Genomic DNA, 13956 nt, shown 5'->3' on the forward strand with positions numbered 1-13956 from the left:
CCCTAAGATCAAGAACACAACAGGGGTGCCCACTCTCAGCAGTGTTGTTCAACACAGTACTGGAAGTCCTAGCCTCAGCAATCAAGACACCAAAAAGAACAAAAGGTATCCAAACTGGCAAGGAAGAAGTCGAACTCTTACTCTTCACAGAGGACATGATAGTCTACATGGAAAACCTGAAAGACTCCACCAAAAAACTGCTAGAGTTGATACACAAATTCAGCAAAGTCACAGGATATAAAACCAATATACAGAAAATCTGGTGCATTTCTATACACCAATAATGAAGCAGCAGCAAAGAGCTATCAAGAAATCAATCCCATTTACAACTGCACCAAAAACCGTAAAATACTTAGGAATAAACCTAACCATAGAGGTAAAAGATCTGTACACTGAAAACTATTTTCCACGCTCACAGAAAGAAGAACAAATACTGTTAAAATGTCAATACTGCCCAAAGCAAGACACATTCAATGCAATCCCCATCAAAATAACACCAGCATTCTTCACAGAGCTAGAACAAACAATCCTAAAATTTGTATAGAACCAGAAAAGACCCCGAATAGCTGAAGTACCCTTGAAAAAGAAAACCAAAGCTGGAGGCATCAAAATCCCAGACTTTAAGCTGTATTACAAAGCTGTCATCAAGACAGTATGGTATTGACACAAAAACAAACACACAGACCAATGAACAGAGAACCCAGAAATGGGCCCACAAATATATGGCCAACTAATCTTCAACAAAACAAGAAAGACCATCCAATGGAAAAAAGACAATCTCTTCAGCAAATGGTGCTGGAAAAACCGGAGAGCAAAATGCAAAAGAATGAAACTGGACCACTTTCTTACACAATACACAAAAATAAACTCAAAATGGATGAAAGACCTAAATGTAAGACAGGAAACCATCAAAATCCTACAGGAGAAAACAGGCAACAACCTCTTTGACCTTGGCCGCAGCAACTTCTTACCTGACATGTCTCTGGAGGCAAGGGAAATAAAAGCAAACATGAACTATTGGGATGTCATGAAGATAAAAAAGCTTCTGCACAGTGAAGGAAATAATCAACAAAACTAAAAGGCAAGGTATTTGCAAATGACACACTGGATAAAGGGTTAATACCTAAAATCTATAAACAACTTATCAAACTCAACACTCAAAATACAAATAATCCAGGGAAGAAATGGGCAGAAGATATGAATAGACATTTTCCCAAAGCAGACATGGAGATGGCTAAGAAACACACGAAAAGATGTTCAACATCACTGATCATCAGGGAAATACAAATCCAAACCACACTGAGATACCACCTCAACAGTCAGAGTGGCTAAAATTAACAACTCAGGAAACAACAGATGTTGGCAAGGATGTGGATAAAGGGGAACCCTTTTGCACTGTTGGTCGGAATGCAAACTGGTGCAGCCACTCTGGAAAATAGTATGGAGGTTCTTCAAAAAAGTAAAAATACAACTACTCTACAATCAAACAATTGCACTACTCAGTATTTATCCAAAGGATACAAAAATGCTGATTCGAAGGAGCACATACACCTCCACACCCCCATGTTTACAGCAGTACTATCAACAATAGTCAAATTATGGAAAGAGCCCAAATGTTCACCAACTGATGAATGCGTAAAGATGTGGTACACACACACACACTGGAATACTACTTGGTGATGAAAAAAAAATGAAATTTTGCCATTTGCAACAAACTGGATAGGACTGGAGGGTATTATGCTAAGCAAAATCCATCAGTCAGAGATAGACAGATTTATGATTTCACTTGTATGTGGAATTTGACAAACTCAACAGAGGAACACAGGGGAAGGGAAAGAAAAATATATAAAAACAGAGAGGGAGGAAAGCCATGGAGGAAAGCCGTAAGAGACTCTTAAACACAGAACAAAGAGAAGGCTGTTGGAGGGGAGGTGGGTGGGTGGATGGGTTAAATGGGTGATGGGCATTAAGCAGGGCACTTGTTGGGATAAGCATCAGGTGTTATATTAAGTGATGAATCATTGGGTTTTACTCCTAAACCAAGACTACACTATATGTTAACTAACTTGAATTTAAATAAGAAAGAAGGAAAGATAGAAAGGCCATTCAGCTACTTCAAACTTGCCATATCTGCCTACAACACATATAAAATTCCACCTAAAAACAAAACCAGAACTATTTTCTTTTAGTCTCTTCACTGTTCTCGTTTTCCCTTTCCTATTTGCTTTGTAATTTGTTATTTTTCACACTTCTAATGGATATAATCAAAGCAGGAAAACACTATTACCACTTTATTCTGTTCCCTCTCTAATCTCTTGCATCACCTTTATTATTGAGTCCTTAGACCCCTGATTCTAAGAGATCATTTCATTAAGGCTCTCCAATGACCCAATGTTCAATTTCCTTCAGAAAATTAAAGAAGAGGGGGAAAAAATTAGGTCTCATACATAGTTTCTGCACAGAAACAGAAATTGTGATTTTATATTTTTTATTAAAACAGATGACCCTCGAACAATACAAGGGTTAGGGGTGCTGACCCCTCCATGGAGTTGAAGATCCACATGTAACCTCTGACTTCCCCAAAACTTAAACTATTGGTAGTCTGCTGTTGAATAGAAGGTTTACCAATAATATAGACAATTAACATATTTTTATGTTATATTATATATAGTATTTAAAGAAAATGTTATTAAAATCATAAAGAAAATACATTTATATTACTGTACTGTATCAAAAAAACCCACATCTAAGTGGACCCATGCAGTTCAAACCAGTGTTGTCTGAGGGTCAACTTTACGATTTTCAAAAGGTTAACAAATCAAGGAAAGATGTATACACAGGTCACCTGGACACACAATATTAAAATTAGATAATAAAAATACCTGTACGTCATAACATTCTAAAACAAAATAGAATGTGAACAATACGTACCTTGTCATCAAGTTGTTTGTACAATTTAGCAATTTCTTCCTCACACTTTCTTCTCTCAGCATCAGTAAAGTTTCCAGTAACTCCAATCGTAGCTGCGGGTTTATCATTGGTGATGGTAATATCCTTATCCACTGCAAAAGCTTCCAAGTTGGCTTTCTCTTTGTCAAACTGTTCATCAATAGGCACTGTCTCTCCTAAAATAAGACAACAGATAGTTAATAAACATCCACCTGTCTAAAACTAATGACAATTTTATTCAATTTCAGCAGCTCTCACCAACTTTATCTGCTCAGTCTGAGATTTAAAAAACTACAATTACTTTTCACTCACCCCCATCTTCTAAATCCAGTCACCAAATCTTGTAATTTTTATTGCTTCCACCCTAATCTAGGAAACTTGCCATCTGTGCCTTGATTGCTATAGCTCCCAAGATGGCCTTTATGCCTCTATTTATTATTTCAGGTAAAATCAGAATTTAAAAGACTGTAGTCATTTTTATTTGATGATCTCTAATACTTAAAAAATAAAAATGGATACGCTTTGCTATTCTTATTTATATTCGTGTCAGTCTCAAATTTATAAAATAGTTTTACATTCATATTCAACAAACTCAAAATGACAGATTTTACAAATTATTACCATTACGCCACCGGTTGAGTTCATTTTCAAGCCATTGAATGGTGTTCCGCAGGGTCTTATTTTTTTCCTTTTCTCTTTCATACTTCTTTTTCCACTGTTCTGCAGTTAATTCTACATTTACACAAACTGTGTTCTTAATTGTTTTGGCCCTAAAAGAAGTAATTGCAGGAAAAAAGTGTGACTAAAATTAACTATTTTCAATTACTATCTATAGATCTCTGTTTTTTATATATATGTATGGCATATATGGCTGAGTAATTTGACTGTTTAATTATCTTTAGACTAAATACAAAGACCCATAATTACTACAGTGCTTCTTCAACAAGCTAAATAAATTTGGGTCAGTCCCCAAATCTGTGAATAGCTTAAAGACAAAAAAAATTAGCCACCAGAGGAGGATAAAAAAAAAAGGGGCCCATATTTTCCTAATTCTTTTGCAAGGCTGAATAAAAAAAAATTATTGTTGAAGGTCAAAAATAAAATCATCACTACTGACTTTCCTAGGTTAACCAATTCATATTATCTCATTATTTGAACCTGTCAACAGACTAACATAGAATTAGATTTGTCAAGCTTTTCTTTGTTATCTGACCAAATACTTATTTTCTTTAATGTTTAATTAAAGCTTCTCCTATAAATTTGACTGAATTTAACATTTGATTTCAGTATGTACTAAAACTTAATTCAAATCTAAGCAGTTTTAAAAATGGACCTTGCTTGTATTATCTCTCAATTAAAAAGTTGTGTCATATTAACAATATGCACTGATTTGAATATCTACCTTTATTTTCCTAGACTTAATAAACAAAAGACCTATCTACATTTAGACTTTGTATTTTCTTAACAACAAACCTTTGACCAAACAGGAGTGTAGATTTCGTTTCAGATTCGTTGTACGATGATGGAGAGCAGCAAATTACAATAGTGGTTCTACAGTTTCCACCTAATGAATCTTGAAGAATTCTTGTCATTTTACTATCGCGATATGGAACATACGTCTACAATACAAAAACAAAAGAAACAAAGACCAATGGGTTTCTACAGAATAAAATCTGTTTATAAATACTCTAAGTAAATTACAAAGGGATTTTGGCTATTTTAACTGATAATATTATGATGGGCACTGGAACATACATACTACTATAAATTCCTAAAGACAACTAATTTACACATACTGACTTAAAAACACCAGATGCCCGCTCCACCCTGGCCCCACAAACATCCATGCATATACATACACTGATATTTAAGTAATTCCCCATAAGATAACCATAGGGAAAGAGAAGACGTGTGTACTCACACTTCCCTCTGCCAAAGCAGAAATGACATTTCCAAGAGCAGAAAGTGACTTGTTGATGTTCTTAGCTTCATCCAGCACAGCACCTTCAGCTCCAGTTTTACTAACCTATGCATAGGATTTCAAAAGAATGAAAACAAAACTGTAAGTTTAAGAATTATTTTCTTTGAATTTTCTAAAAAGTTCAGAGGTCATCAATAACCAGCAAACAACAAAATGAAAAGCTTCATGATTTTGTCAATTATTTACTCTAAGCTATCACTACTTGAGTACTGGTCTTCTGACAACTATAGGTCCATGACAAGAATGTGATTAAGGAGATCCCAAATTTTATTTTTAGTTTGTGCTCTTGAAAGTAACAAATTTTCAGGTACATTTGCAATTTACTATTTGTTAATCCCCTTTGCTCCATTAAAGAGGAACCTTTTAAAATTTGCTAAATCATAAGGTTGATATTCTGTTATGTACTGAATTTAAATATATAAGCAAACCTGCTTTTAAAAAAGATATAAAATACATATGTTAAAGATAGGATAAAATAGTAGACTAGCAATGTCGGCTGAAGAAACAGCCTCTCAGAATTCACAAAATTAAAGACAGGCTTTGAAGGATATGTTTAAGGCTTGAGTAAAAGGGAGTAGGTATGTCATTTTAATCAGAAGAAACAAATTAGTGAAACAGCAAAAATGGTTGCAGAATCAATATTAAAATATTTGAACTTATTTTGATTTTCACATAAATTATAATCAGATGATAGTCCACAGTAGAGTCTGTAATAATTAAATAATCATCCAAAGGAAAGAAAATAGGTACAACCAAACCAGAAAAGACTAATGGATAGTTATCAGTTTTCACAGGGAGCCCACTGCCAATATGGATAAAATAGATACCAAAAATTAGGAAAAGAATAACTAATAAAATTGATAACAATATATGCTGAACTAATTCTCAATAAAAACATATACCCTAAGTAAAAGGTAACACCTATTGGTTTAACTGGACTATGGCACAAATGATAGTAACTTGCAACTGATTTTTCAGTTTAAGTAGTCATTGGCAATGCATCAATGCTTTTAAACTCTCAAAAATACTACCAAATCCAATTTGATAAGTTTTCAAGATGTTAACAATGAATAATGCCTAAGTCCAAATTCAAGCTAAAGTTTATAAAAATGCTTAAATATCTACCAGAATATAAAGATTTTACCTTTTCACTACCAGCTAAATCAACCAGATAAAGTTTTCCACTCAGCTTTTGTTCCGTTTGCGTGTTCTCTTGTTTTACATTAATAAGAAATATACTGTGACTCCTAGAGCTATGTTCATTCATATCTGCAATGAAATTAAACAAACAACTATAAACAAACATGGCTTTCCCTTACTAATAATTTCTAAAGCATCACTTTACATAAATCTTACAATTAACCAACTTGATAAAGATATTTTAAGGCAGCTCTGTACCTTAACTCGTGTTAATAAACATTCTACTTACTTGTAACTGCTACATGTCTGTTGGATTTTCCTTCATCAATGGTATCCATAACTTCATCTGGACTACATACGAAACGCTCTGTGCATCCCTATAAAATAATTTTTTTTTAATATGTCAATAACCTTAAAAAATTTTCTTACAGGGTTTTTCTTTAAAAAAATTTTTTTTTAATGTTTATTTTTGAGGCAGAGAGAGGAAGACAGAATCTGAAGCAGGCACCAGGCTCTGAGCTGTCAGCAGAGCCCAACGCAGGACTTAAATTCATGAACTTTGAAATCATGACCTGAGCCGAATCAGACGCTTAACCAACTGAGCCACCTGGGCGCCCCTATTACAGGATTTTTCTAAACAAGCATTCTGTATTATTTTATAAGTACCTTTACATAGGGAACTCGGTTTTTATCTTCATGAACGGAAAGGTTGGTCTTTGAAACTGAAAAAGACAAATAATATCAGCAACATTCTCCTAAACTCTAACACTAGTCATGAAATAGCTAATTCAATAGATTGTTTCCTTTCCCAAGGGGCCTAATAATAGGTAAATTTTAAAAATATGAACACATCACTATTAAAAAAGACTCTGTAGAAACAGAGGAGATCTGAATAGAAACTTAATGCAGCAATATAGAATTTTAGGTCCAATGCAACCTCTACCACCCACATTTTGGAAATAACAAGCCAGAGTGGTTGAACAGTTTGCCCAAGGGCAATGTATCTGGCAGCAGACTAGGACTCAGGACCTCTAACTACAATCCATTTCTCTAATGACTACTTAAGAAACACAAGCACCCATAAATATGTGCTTTAAATAAGTTATTCAATGTGTAAAAGAAATTCAACTAACTTTAAAAGAACTTTAAAATCGGTTTCTTGTAATTTAAGTCAATTTCATAGAGGTTACTTAGAAATGGTCTCACACCTATTAAAAAAAGTAACATGTGCTATTTTAAAATGATAAAAGAGCAAGAATTTAACTTACCATCTAACAGGTCCCTTATCTTATCCAAATAAATTTCAAAATATGAAACCTGAAGGGCAAAGAAATAAAGTAAAAAAAGATCAACTAATTAAAATTACAAAATAATTTATTAGTAGTATAATAGTATACTACTATACTACTAGTACTATACTACTACTACTATACTACTAATATATTACTATTTTATACTACTATAGTAGTATAAAATAACTTATAATTAGTTCATTAAATTTATTGGGGTTTGAGTGCCAAGTACCATTTATACCAGAGGACAGAGTTAACAACTCAGTCACAGCTCATGTTCTAACAGGAATATCTAAATTCTCTAAACTGCTCATGTAACTAAAAAGCAATTTCTATTACATATCTCCATCTTCAATGAATTAGACTCATGAGAGCAGTAAGAACCTTTGAGTTCAGTAATAAACTCCATCACTTTACAGAGGAGGCTAAGACAAAAGAGACTTTATGACCTTGTTTAAGGTCATCTAATGGCAGATTAAGAACCCTCAGTTTACTAACTCTAATGATCTTTCCACTGTAACTGTCCATAAAATAACTAAAAGTATTTTTATTTATTTTTTTTTCTTTTTTTCTTTATTTTTTATTTTTTTTTCTTTATTCTTGTTCTATTTTTTTTTCTTTCTTTTTAAAAGTATTTTTAAAACAAAAGAGCATTTATTATTTCTTGGAATAAAATTATTCTAATATAAAACAAAATACCCCACGGATTTTACCTTAATATGAAATTCCAAATTTTCATCCATAGAATAAATGTAATTAAAAATATCTTGCACTATTCTTGGAATAATGCCCATGCCTTCTGGATCATGAAGTTTACCCTAAACAGAAAATGAGACTTTAAGTATGAATTAAAAGTAGAAACTTCCAATCTACAATTTACAGCCAATAGAGGATAGAAATTGTAATTGTTGCCATTTTATTGTGAAATGGCTCTACAAATATGTAAAAAATCCAATATATTTGTAAATTTTACATAAATACTGCATGTCAACAACATGGGTTACCAACTGATCTTAGCCTTTTATTTAATCATTAGATTTAGATTGTCCATGCTTGTGAAATGAACATATTCTAAAGAAAGAGTTTTAGTTTGTTTCTTCCAATGTAAGTTCATACTGTTCCTTCAAGTCGAATCCACGCAAGTGCTAGAAATGTCCTTATTCTCCGTAACTTTATGGAAACGAGTAATGTGAATTACACTAAAATACTCAGCCATTTATACAGAATGCTCAGATAAATGACAAAAGCAGATGCTTTGTAGCAGCAGCATAAGATACAGGATGTTTTCTAGAAGCAAAGTTTGGGCAGATCCACATCTTATTATAATGGCAGCACCGACAATTGTGGACACATTCCTATTAAAGAAAAGTGGCAGGTATTTGGAGAGGAGAACGAATTGCTCTGAATAGAAATGAAAACATAAAACATTCAAGATTTCAAATTTCCATTATAAAGAAAATTCCTGTTAATTCTAAAATGTTTATAATTGTGTGGTTATGCTGTCAAAACAAAGCTAGATATGATTTCAAATATATAATTTCAAACTCCAGAACTGATTAGATTCCAACAGTGATGTTACCTATGTATTATTCATAGGAGAGTAAGCAACAGAATAAAGCTGTTTAAACACAGTAAAATCATTTCGCAAATAATGAATGCACCTCTATTCTGCAAACCACATGCAAGTACAGATTATAAAATATTACCTCCATTGTATGTGTCTTCCCAGAGGATGTTTGTCCATATGCAAATATCGTTCCATTGTATCCCTCAAGTACATCTATGAGAAAATAAGAGATTTTGTACTTCAGGGCATTTATTTTTCCCCTTAAGGAAGTTTCATGAGAAATTACTTAAGAATGTTAGAAAACACTGAAAAAATTCACATACATATTAACCCTCTTCCTCATCCATGCATAATCAAATCTGCACAATAAAATATTTGTGGGAAGAACAGTAAGGAAGGTTCAGATTTTCTTTATACTAATATGAAAGATACCATCACAAAATTTAGTTCATGAAAAATTTATAAAGACATTAAAGAAAAAAATACGAATACATTAATAGTAATTTTCTTAGTAATAATCCACCTGAGTAGTTACTTTCTCTCCAGCCCAGATTACTTTCTGTGGTCAATAAAACACAAAATTTAAATTCCATTGCTTATATTCATTTCTTATAGAAGTGTACATATATCTCAAATGTCATTATACCTGTATTCCAAAGATTTATGTGACCTAAAAGGAAAAAAATGTTCTGCAAATTTACATAGAGATATGAATTCACTTTTACAACTAGGACTACTGATTAGTGGTTAATTGGTGATTAAATCTCACAAACCCATACAACAGTCTCCCTTACACAAGCTTAATAAGCCCAGTTCTAACTCAAAAATAAATTCTCAGAAAGTTCCTATGAAATTAAGTATTTTCTAGCCCTGTATGTACTCCAAAATCTACCATTAACCTTAATTTAAATATCTTTCTTTACTAGGCTGAAGGGAAAAAAGAAAATTTAACAAGGTGACCTTTTTATTTTCAATTTTTAGGGATTTAGTTGTATTATTTTGGTGACAAAAAGGTACTAAGAGATTACACTGTATTCTAGAGGAAACTAAAAAGAGAAGACTCTGTTGGAAATAGCTGATGGCAACAGTGGTAAATCAGGAAGCAAGTCAATCCTTGTATTTTTTTTTTTTTAATTGGTTATTTAAAAAAGAAAAAAAAGAACAATCCCAACATTGGGCTCAACTAACTAGATATTAACAGATTTCCTACAGAAACATTTATTAACAACAACAACAACAACAACAACAACAACAAAAGAAGGTATTTACTCCCCTGGGAAAATTTTAAGAGATCTTCTATCCCATTTAAAATGGATGGCACTGCAGTATAATTTTGAGTAAGAAATCATCTAGAGAAAAAAGTACTAGACCCTTTCCAATTCACTTCCTTTACACATAATTGTTCTCAGTATGTCTATGTCACACTCTCTGCTTAATATCTTTTAATCAAATCCAAATTTTTGATATATCTATTCATGATATGATCCAAATACCTAGCAACCACCAAAATAAATACTTAATAAATACTGGTAAGTGTACAAGTGACTTTCTCAAGATCATATTTACTAGCATGTCTACAGAATATTACAGTATTATTTGTGGTTATGTGAAACTATGTTATGTGAAGGGACCTAGGATAACAAATGTATACAATACATTTGTATTTGGGACTTCAAGCATAACTTAAAAAATTTCGTATGATTACAGAGATTATGGAATATTCAACATTCAAATATTTATTGGACACCTGCTAGGATCTAAGCTCTGCTCTGGGCGCAAGGGATAGAACAATGACTGATTAGAGGTGATTTCTAGACATACCACATTATAATTAAAGTAAGTTTATAAACTTACTTTATAGGTAGGAAAATAATTCTTGCCTACCTTCATATCCAGCCCTGACTTTGCTTTCTCTAGTGACTTACCCCCAACAAATCTAAACATACAGAAAAAGTGAATACATTTTACAGGGAACACTCCTATAACCACTAAAATCTGATCAGTAACATTTTATAATTTTACTGTTTAATCATGTATCTATCCATCCATCTCATTTTTTAATGCATTTCAATGTAACCTGCAGACTTCAGTACACTTTCACCTAAAATTCTTCACTATGCATATATCATTAACTAGGATTCACTTTCCAGTTTCCATCCTTGAGGTAAAAAATTTATATACAATGAAATGTACCCATCCTGAGGATGAATCTTTAAAAAAATAAAAAATAATACTCATCTGTTTAAAAGTCCTGGAGAGCATACATTTGTAATCAGGTAAAATTAGGCTCTTTTTGACCTGGCTCTTGTTTGCTTTTTCAGCTCCAGCTCCCATCATCCTTCCTCTCACAATGCTCTTTTGGTGGTCAAAATGATCAAATCTGACAAATTCACATGGTTCAACTTCAGTCATACCATAATGTATGTTGTTTCCCACATTCACGATGCTCTTCTCAGGTGGGTATGCCTTGATGCAATGTCACCTCTGCCCACAAGGCACCCGTCTTTCTCCTTCCTACTCTTTGTGCATCTTTTTTAAAAATGTTTTTATTTATTTTTGAGACAGAGACAGAGCATGAGCAGGGGGGCAGAGAGAGAGGGAGACACAGAATCTGAAGCAGGCTCCAAGCTCTGAGCTGTCAGCACAGAGCCCGACGCAGGGCTCAAACTCACAGACCGTGAGATCATGACCTGAGCTGAAGTTGGATGCTTAACCAACTGAGCCACCCAGGCGCCCCTTTGTGCATCTTGTAAGACTAGCTTAGGCTTTACTTTTTTCTCCAACCCAACACCATAAACCACCCCAAATAAATTTGGATGAGCAGCTTATCCTATGTGTTCTTACAGCATCTACATTTAAAGATTATACTTATTACTGTATATTGCAACAGTCAATTAACTTGTCTGCCTTCCTCTATTGCAACAGTCAATTAACTTGTCTACCTTCCTCACCTGCTTGTAAACTCCTTGAAGCCAGGACTGTGTTTAACTCCTAGCACAGTGACTGGCACTTAGTAGGGACTTGAATGCTTGCTGAATAATTGTTACCATTACAAACACACAGCATCTTTCTAATGCCTCCCTCACCCTTTAAAATACACTTTTGCTGTTCTTGTGAGAAACAGGGATGGACAACTATAGACAAATATTACTTCTTTCATACTCTGTAAAAACGAAAAATATTTAGGGGCACCTGGGTGGCTCAGTCAGATAAGCATCTGACTTCGGCTCAGGCCATGATCTCACAGTTTGTGAGTTCCAGCCCTCATCAGACTCTCTGCTATCAGCTCAGAGCCCGCTTCTGATCTTGTCCCCACCTGCCCCCCCCTCATTCGCGTGCTCTCTTTCTCAAAAATAAATAAAACGTTAAAAACAGAAAGAAAGAAAAACATTTAGTAAGCAAGACAACAGCATAACACCTTCTAAAAGCCAATTCTCTCTCTGAACTTCAGGTTCCTCATCAGCAAAATGTCTGCTTAAGGCTATGAGAATTACAAATCAGAAAATTGTTAACATCTGAGAGCATAAAATGTGCCAGGCTCTAATAATTTTTCATACATAATGTATTCAATTCTCACAAAACCCTGTGAAAGGTACTATTTTTAGTCCTACTTTACAGAGAACAAAACTGAGGAACAGAGATATTAATTTGCCCATACTTCCACAGCTAGTAAGATAGAGCTAGGATGCAAACCCAGACAGTCCTGGCTCTAAAGACATACTCTTGACCCCTGTACTGTATTATCAAGGAACACAGGAACTGAAATAAATATATGGGAGGCCACATCTGGAAAAATTAAAAGTAAATGAAGTGGCAAACAGTTCAGGTCAGGAAGCTCCGGTAGGAAACAGAGAAATCTATTAAGGACTGGTAAGATGACTAGCATATAGCAAGTACTGAATAAATGACAACTACTTCATACAGAGAACTGAAGAGACATCCCTCAGATTTGGAATTCACGAGAGAATACAAGTGGGTAAACCTTGCTCAAAATAAAGAAAACCTACCTAGTGAATCTATAGAAAGGAAAAGGTAATAACTTTGTACATAATAAAGTTATACAACATAAACTTGTACAGAAATTTATGAAACAATGCTTCAGTGAACCATCAGGAGCCCAAAGAGTACTAGCTGCTTTCAGGTCGTCCTTGGCAGCTTGCTCATCAAATCCACATCTCAGAAGAAATACCAATTCACCTATCATTTTGCTGACTATTGCCTACCAACAGTTTCTAACCATGGCCTTCCACCTGATTTGTGTGCCAATAACTGTCCCAAGGACAACCTGCCATGTATTTAAATTGGTTTCCTGTCCTCATACCTCACCAGGCACTCACCACCTACCTCTACCTCATCTCTCTCCTTACATCTATGTATCTATCGTTAACTCTGCCACATTCATGTTCTTGCCCAGGACAAGTCCCACTACCTACTATCAATATCCAGCCTTCTCCAAAATGGTAGACAGCATTTGGGTGAAGATAAAAGGAGCAAGTCATAGCCAGGTGATACTTTCTTAATACAAATTACAAGCTGGCAAAGAAGCTGGAGAGAGACAGTGACAGAACTTTCTATTGTAATAGTTGCTTGAAGCTTAATTTTGTAGAGTGAAAATATTGTAGACTGAGTTACCCTAAGCACAATTATGATGATTCAATTAATAAAATAATTTCCTCTCTTAGAAGACAGAGGAAACAAACATCAGTTGGTATCTGTTGTGTATTTGCTTCTTCATACCAGGCCCTGGGTGAAGTTCTTTTTCTTGAATCTTTTTTTTTTTTTTAATTAATTTATTTTGAAAGAGAGAGCAGAGCATGCAGAGGGGTAGAGAGAGAGAAGTGAGAAACCCAAGCAGTCTCCACACTGTCATTACAGAGCTCAATTTGAGGCTTGATCTCATGGACTGCGTGAGATCACGACATGAGCCGAAACCAAGAGCCAGATGCTTAACCAACTGAGCCACTCAGGCGTCCCTCCATGAATCATCTTTTTAAATATTCACAGTACCCTCATTTTACAGAACAGGA

General features: G+C 34.2%; 1 protein-coding gene across 3 annotated transcripts in view; it reads right to left on the reverse strand.

Moving 5' to 3' along the window:
* The window catches only part of KIF5B (kinesin family member 5B), a 49356-nt gene that overhangs the window by 23830 nt on the left and 11570 nt on the right, over positions 1–13956 (reverse strand). For 2 of the 3 annotated variants that reach the window (XM_047866419.1, XM_047866416.1), the window contains exons 3-12: positions 9069–9142; positions 8076–8180; positions 7339–7387; positions 6737–6792; positions 6360–6447; positions 6075–6199; positions 4871–4975; positions 4423–4568; positions 3571–3719; positions 2932–3125 (exon numbers count right to left, since the gene is read on the reverse strand). In XM_047866419.1, the coding sequence (XP_047722375.1) occupies positions 2932–3125; positions 3571–3719; positions 4423–4568; positions 4871–4975; positions 6075–6199; positions 6360–6447; positions 6737–6792; positions 7339–7387; positions 8076–8180; positions 9069–9142 (1091 nt within the window). Of the gene's footprint in view, positions 1–2931; positions 3126–3570; positions 3720–4422; positions 4569–4870; positions 4976–6074; positions 6200–6359; positions 6448–6736; positions 6793–7338; positions 7388–8075; positions 8181–9068; positions 11310–13956 lie in introns of all 3 variants that reach the window. The other variant, XM_047866417.1, reaches the window with a different exon arrangement.

Source organism: Prionailurus viverrinus, chromosome B4 (assembly GCF_022837055.1).
Source record: "Prionailurus viverrinus isolate Anna chromosome B4, UM_Priviv_1.0, whole genome shotgun sequence".
Classification (NCBI taxonomy): Eukaryota; Metazoa; Chordata; class Mammalia; order Carnivora; family Felidae; genus Prionailurus; species Prionailurus viverrinus.